Source organism: Cibotium barometz, chromosome 13 (genome assembly GCF_041138505.1).
Source record: "Cibotium barometz isolate CiBa-2024 chromosome 13, ASM4113850v1, whole genome shotgun sequence".
NCBI classification, from domain to species: Eukaryota; Viridiplantae; Streptophyta; class Polypodiopsida; order Cyatheales; family Cibotiaceae; genus Cibotium; species Cibotium barometz.
The window spans coordinates 38,171,464-38,178,641 of NC_141058.1; the positions used below are offsets into that span (position 1 = coordinate 38,171,464).

General features: G+C 40.8%; 1 protein-coding gene across 1 annotated transcript; it reads left to right on the forward strand.

Moving 5' to 3' along the window:
• Nucleotides 1-4,139: 4,139 nt before the first annotated feature.
• On the forward strand, nt 4,140-6,878 carry LOC147632659 (cationic amino acid transporter 1-like). The gene is made up of 3 exons (XM_086807472.1): nt 4,140-4,420; nt 4,560-5,029; nt 5,341-6,878. Exons 2-3 carry the CDS (start codon nt 4,660-4,662, stop codon nt 6,753-6,755), a joined length of 1,785 nt encoding a protein of 594 aa, XP_086663598.1. The 5' UTR covers nt 4,140-4,420; nt 4,560-4,659; the 3' UTR covers nt 6,756-6,878.
• The last annotated feature ends 300 nt before the right edge of the window (nt 6,879-7,178 follow it).

A 7,178-nucleotide genomic window follows, 5' to 3' on the forward strand; every position in this document is an offset into this window, starting at 1 on the left:
GAAACTTGAAAATAAAAAATGAAAAAATGCCATAAATGAGGCGATGGTAGCATTGGTGGATGCAAATGCAACATGGGAGTTAGTGCCTTTGCCTAAGGAAAATAAGACAATTAATAGATGTAAGTGGGTGTATAAGGTCAAGCATAATGTAGATGGTTCAATGAGAAGGTATAAGGTGAGATTTGTTACCAAGGGCTATGCGCAGACCAATGGCATTAGCTAGGAGGAGACATTTAACCTAGTTGCGAGAATGACAACCGTGAGATCTATCGTTCCTATGGGCTGCAACAACAAAGGGTTGGTCTTTACAACAACAGATGGATGCAAAGAATGAATTCTTGCATGATGATTTGCAAGAAGTATACATGATGCAATCCCACCAGGTTATGAGAGTGATGGACACCTAAATTTTGTGTGCACGTTATGCAAAGCCGTGTATGGCTTAAAGTAGTTACCTAGAGCATGGTCAAACAAGATCGAGGAGTATCTTATTACTATTAGATTTTAGATATCCAATGTAGATTTTTCATTTTATGTAAAAAAAGACAGATAGAGGGATCATGCCATTTATGTGGATGACTTGATTATTAACCTGTGATAGTGATGCTGACATACATGATGCTAGGAGGCTTTTAAAGCAAAAATTTGAAATGAAGGATTTGGGTAAGCTGCAATATTTCTTGGGCATAGAGGTGGTGAGATGATTTCATGGCATTTTGTTATTACAGAGGCAATATGGCTTATCCAAGTATGGTATGACAGGCTATAAGCCTATTTCAATGCCATTAAAGCAAAACATAAAGCTTTCCATGGATACATGTGAGCTTTTGGAGGACCCCACTACATACAGGCGCATAGTGGGCAGCTTGATCTACATGGCTTTATGCATGCATAATGCCTTACATATAAGATTTATATATGCATGCCTCTGGCCTTACACATAATACATATGCAAGCATGTAATAAGGCTTTATGCATGCATGCATAGGTCTTTTGCATAAGACCTTATGCATGCATGAATAGACTTTGTGCTTGCATGCATGCATATAACATCTATACATGCATGTAGCCTATGTAATGCATAAAGCCTTATGCATGTATGCATAGGCTACATGCATGTAGCCTATGTAATGCATAAGACCTTATGCATGCATGAATAGACTTTGTGCTTGCATGCATGCATATAACATCTATACATGCATGTAGCCTATGTAATGCATAAAGCCTTATGCATGTATGCATGTAGCCTATGTAATGCATAAAGCCTTATGCATGTATGCATAGGCCTTAAAATGCACAAACCTTAAAAAATCCTCTTTTTTAACTTCTTTTTCTTATGAATAAGAAGATGATGTTTGTCTTCTTCTTCTTCTTATGAATATAAGATAATGTTTGTCTTCCTCTTCTTCTTCCTATGAATAAGAAGATAATATTTATCTTCTTCTCCTTCGTCTTATGAATAAGAAGATAGTGTTTTTTTTTCTTCCTCTATTTCTTTTTTCTACAAAGAAGAAGAAGATGAACAAGAATAAGAATAATAACAAAAAACAAGAAGACAATCTTCTTTTTCTTCTTCTAATGATGAAGTATAGAAAGGTCATGCAACTGTAGTTTACCTCTGTGTGTAGAAAGGAAGTGCTTTGAGATATCAACTTATACTCTTGGGTACAGTAGCATAGCTTCAAATAATTTAGGGTGTGATTTTTTAAAAAAGCTAACTAAATTGATGCAAGGAGAGAACTTTTTTTTCCAAAGTTGATATAAACGTTGCTATTTTTTTTCAATGTTGATATAAACATTGCTATTTTTATTTTTAATAACATCACTTATCCAACACTTATAAAGAAAAGCTAAAATTATATAGTCCTATGTAGGAAAACTACTAATGTAGTTAACTCTTGAGTGGGGTACTCAAGTTCTTTGTAGAGGGAACTACCAGTTAATGTAATTGGCCAGTGGGGACTTGAGTTTGATTCCTAGTTCCTACAACCAAGTACACCTTTCCCTTCACATATGCGTACATTCTTCTTATATTCCTTGTGGGTCAAGCTTGGAGAGAAGCCTATCCTTTACTGATTTAGTAGGATCTCTACCTTTAAAAAACCCCAACATGTATACTAGAAAATTGTAATAATGTGTTTAAATAATGTTACAAAAAATTAATACCAGTTTAGGACTTGTGTTTGTAGTGGTTTCAAAGATGACATTAATTGGACTTCTTGTATTCTTCGCCATAATAAGCCAATAAAATATTTATCAAATAGATGTGATCATATGGCAAGTTATAAGAAGAGGTATTTATACTCAATCTTGGGCTATATTATAGAGGAAAAAGAAAATTTAGTATAAGAGTAGAAGAGGAGCTTGTATGGTTAACAACAAGCTCCATTTAAGCATGAAGGTCATGGTATGAAAGAATTGCTAAGAATGTTCTACCATAAGGTTTCACTACAACATTATGAATGGTCTAAACTATGGATACCAAGAACGTCACCGGTTGGTCATGATTTATTGGGTAACCTAAATAGCCCTGAAAAGGCTTGTGAAGGGTTTTAACCCTTGCAATTTTCACATGTCTCTTTGTATCCATTTCATATCTCATCATCTCCCTTCCGCACAATGCCTCATATCCCTTATCTCATTTCCAACCATACAATATTCCAACATTTAAACAAAAAGAGAATGTGTCCTAGGTGTTGAATAGGTGAACACTATGGAAATTTTGACGTAATCATGTCCTCATTATTTTGAACACATAATCTATATATGCCCGCCGTGACAAGTGTACTAAAAAACTACATGCTCATATGCCAATCCAAGATTTATGCTCCTACTTTATATCTTATGATTTTAAGCCTTTCTAGATTGTATTTTTCATTTGAGAACGTCCTTTTTCTCTTACAATTATGGTAAAATATAATTACACAACTTTTTAGAAAAAGTAGTAGCCACTTGAAAGTTAGAACTTTCAATGCGTTGTAAAAAGGACAAGGACTCTCCATGTAAAGTTATAGAAGTAAACCACAAGGATAAAACGGATCCTTGTGGTCCATAAGTGTGTGGTTGTGGGGACCTGATAGTGTTACTTTGAAGTCACAGCAATATTTGAAAAACTTGACATAGGTTTGACAATGTGATTGGAATATGCAATCAGAAAGGTTGTACAACTAGCTCTTGATAGAAGAGAAGTAAAACACAAAGATCATTGCTGACGGCACATGGATGGATATAATTGATAAAACATGGCTTGAGAATTTGAAACTTTGGCATTGGATCTTTAACAAATTTTTAGTATACATTGCTTTGATTTGAGAGGGATAACATTTTACATATGTAAGTGTCTCTAGTATATATTGCTTTGATTTGATAAGAATACATTTTTAAATATGTAGGTGCCTAGTGAGTCTTCCCTAGTCCCATCGTACTTTGTTTTCCTTTTTCCTAAATTCCTTAGAGTTGATTGAATGCATTAGTCAAGGTTACTCATTGTCCTATGTGTGGGTCATGCTTTTATGAGGAAACAGGGAGACTAGGCTGCATCGAGACGGTAGCATCATGGTAGAATGGGGTAGAGGAAGTGTAAATTGTGTGGACCAGTAGTTGCAAGCACAATGGCATTCATGCATTCATCCCATGGAAATTGTGGATGTCATTATAAGAAGCATTGAGTAGAGGAAGTCTAAATTGTGGCGAGTGGCAAGCATGATGTCAACCATGCATGGGAATGTGAGCATCCTAGGCAGGGTGGATGCATGGATGATCCCATGGGAATGTGAGCATCCTAGGCAGGGTGCATGCATGGATGCCATCATCTACAATCAGAAATGAGAGAAGAGTAAAGAAATCAGCAATCAGTGTATGGGAGAAAACGTGAGCGATAGAGTGGTCCATGATTCATTGACTTGAAGAGTTGGCAAGAGAAAAGGCAAGGGAATGCCGAACCTTGCAAAGCTTTATGACTGCAAGGCTGGATTCCAGGCGGAAGATGGGCGAGATTATTCAAAAAAGGTAAAGCGAGAATCTTTCCGAGGATATTGTTGTCGAGAGGGCGAAGACGGCTGGATATGCGCCACGTGGCCCAAGGATACGCGTCCATTGCAATGGTCCTGGCTGGTACTTATACATGATGAGAGCCACTGTGGGTAGTAGTCCATCGTTTGGAAGAAGGTTAGTGGCCTTTTTCCTAATACCTTCACTTCCACCAACTTTCCCATACATATAATAGACGATGTTGAAAAAGAAATTGAATGATTCTGATGTGAACACCTCTTTAGCTGAAGCCTCAATTTTTCGCACCTTTATTGACATTTCCAAGCAAATAATAATTATTTTTTCGATACACCTTATGAAGGCGGTCCTCCATTAACCTTTAAATCAGTATCTTGGAAAAGAGAGGCACTCTTCTGCAACCTGCTGTGTGGTGAGTCTTCATCACAGTGTAAAATTTCATCATATTTAAATGCATGCAGAGGCTTCTGATTGATTTAACCTTGAAAGGCTGAAATGGCTTAATTAGAATGTTCCTCCACTTTTCGTAATTGGGTGTGGTTTTGATGAAGGTTGATAATCTCAGAAGAGGAAGCAGCAGCAGCAGCAGCAGCTGCATGTTCATGGAAGCTGCAAGCTACCAGTAGTTGCAGAGGAGATCCAGGCGGTACCATGCCTTTAATCAGCAAGGATGATTTTTTCCCTGACCGCTCTTTCGAGAGCGTGCGGGCGTACTCTTCTGCGCTCGCTCAAACGCCCGCCCGGCTGCGCAACCGGTTGTTCGCACGTGCGGACCCAGCGGCGGAGATGTCAGCCGTCCGGGCGCGGAGCCGGCACGAGATGAAGCGCACGCTGAACTGGTGGGACCTCGGCTGGCTGTCCATCGGTGCCGTCATCGGCGCCGGCATATTCGTGCTGTCCGGCGTGGAGGCTCACGACGACGCCGGCCCTGCCATCATCCTCTCCTTCGTCGCCGCCGGCTTCTCGGCCATGCTCTCCGTCTTCTGCTACACCGAGTTCGCGGTCGAAATACCCGTCGCCGGTAAACACACATTAATGCTCTCAGCTAATCATGATTTCATTACTTAATGTTGCATGCAATTTACATGCAGAAAATGTAGGCAGCAAGACAATGAAGGAGTTTAGCTTTAAGGGTGTTAATTATGGCTTTAAGGGTGTTAACTATGCATTCCTTGGATCCACAGCATTTCTCAGATGGAAATTAGAGAACTGATCATTGTATAAATATGCTCATAATAATCGAACACAACACAGAAAATGTCTGGTTATACACACTTCTTGTCTTCAAAATTGAGCATGTGTTGAATCAATCTCTGTGGTAATTGGATGCAGGAGGCTCGTTTGCATATCTAAGGGTGGAGCTGGGGGACTTGGTGGCCTTCATTGCAGCAGGCAACATCATCCTGGAATGCCTCATAGGATCCGCGGCATTAGGGAGAGCATGGACTTCCTACTTTGCCACTCTGTGCAACCACCATCCTAATGATTTCCGCATACATGTCTCTCACCTTGCAGCAAACTACAATCTCTTGGATCCCATTGCAGTGGGTGTGCTCTTGATAGCCGGAGTAATCTCGAGCTTAAGCACAAAGGCAACCTCTTATCTCAACTGGATAGCTTCCAGCCTCAACATGTTCATCATATTGTTCATTATTATTGCAGGTCTAGCCAATGCCAAGCCTTCAAACTTCAAGCCTTTTCTTCCCTATGGTGTAAGGGGGATCTTCAAAGGAGCTTCAGTGGTGTTCTTTGCATACCTAGGCTTTGACACAGTGTGCACTGTTGCAGAAGAAACCAAGAACCCCAAAAGGGACATCCCCATAGGCCTATTTATATCCATGACTGTGGTAACTATCCTCTATTGCCTCATGGCCCTCACTCTCTGCTTGATGCAAAACTATGCCGATATTGATATAAATGCCCCCTTCTCCTCAGCTTTCACCCATTCAGTGGGTTGGAAATGGGCACAATATGTTGTTGCTGTTGGAGCTTTGAAGAGCATGTCTTCTGTACTGCTAGTGGGGGCTGTAGGGCAAGCTCGGTACATCGCCCACATAGCAAGAACCCACATCATCCCCCCATGGTTTGCATTGGTGAATGAGAAAACCGGCACCCCCGTGAATGCCACCATGGCCATCATCATAGCCAGTTGCTTCATAGCGCTCTTCACCCAGCTCAGTGTCCTATCCAATCTCCTTTCTATCAGTACCTTGTTCATCTTCATGCTAGTGGCACTCTCTCTGATAGTACGGCGCCATTATGTGGCGGGAGAGACCTCGAAACGCCATCAAAGGATGCTTATTCTCTTCTTAACCTTAATTATTGGATCCTCGGTAACGACTGCAGCTTATTGGGGGGCAAGCGAGGGCAAGGGATGGATATTGTATACTATAACAGTGCCAATATGGTTTTTGGCCACTTTGGGTTTGGCTCTATATGTACCAAAAGCTAGGCAACCCAAGTTTTGGGGGGTACCCTTTGTACCATGGGTGCCTTCTCTCTCCATAGCCACCAATAGCTTCTTGCTGGGATCACTGGACAAGGATTCCTACATAAGGTTTGGGGTGTGGACATTTCTCATGCTCATCTATTACGTCTTCTATGGATTGCATGCTTCTTATGATGCTGCCCAAGAGGTCAAGCCAACCCAGGCCAAGCTTGAAGAAGGTGGGAAACCAGAATTGCAACTTGGTGAGAAGGCTGATTACAATAATAATTATGGGTTAACAACAACCAGTGCAACATGAAGCGATTCACTATGTTAAAAAAAAATCCTGCTCTTGTAAATGGGAGAAACTATAATCAGGTTATGTAGATTTGGCATGGGATTGCTTCACTAGTCGCAACTATTAACAATCTGGCTTTTTTAATTTGTATGTGTGCCTATTCACTCAAATTTCCATGTTCTCTGAGGGCGAGTGTTCTCTGTGTGTGTGTGTGTGTGTGTGTGATGCGCTCTCTGTCACGAGCTCGGGCATGGTCAAATTAGGGTAAGTTGTGGGGATGCGTGGGGATGCAAGTTTCTCTTAAGTCTCTTAAGGCGAGTTGGCGCATTCAAGCTTCTTGCAAAGGCAGTCTCAACTTGCAAAGAGAGAGGAGAGAGATTGGACTTGTTGCCACCTGGAAGAGTCCAGGACCATACGTTTCTCTCTCTCCGTCATCTTGTTGCC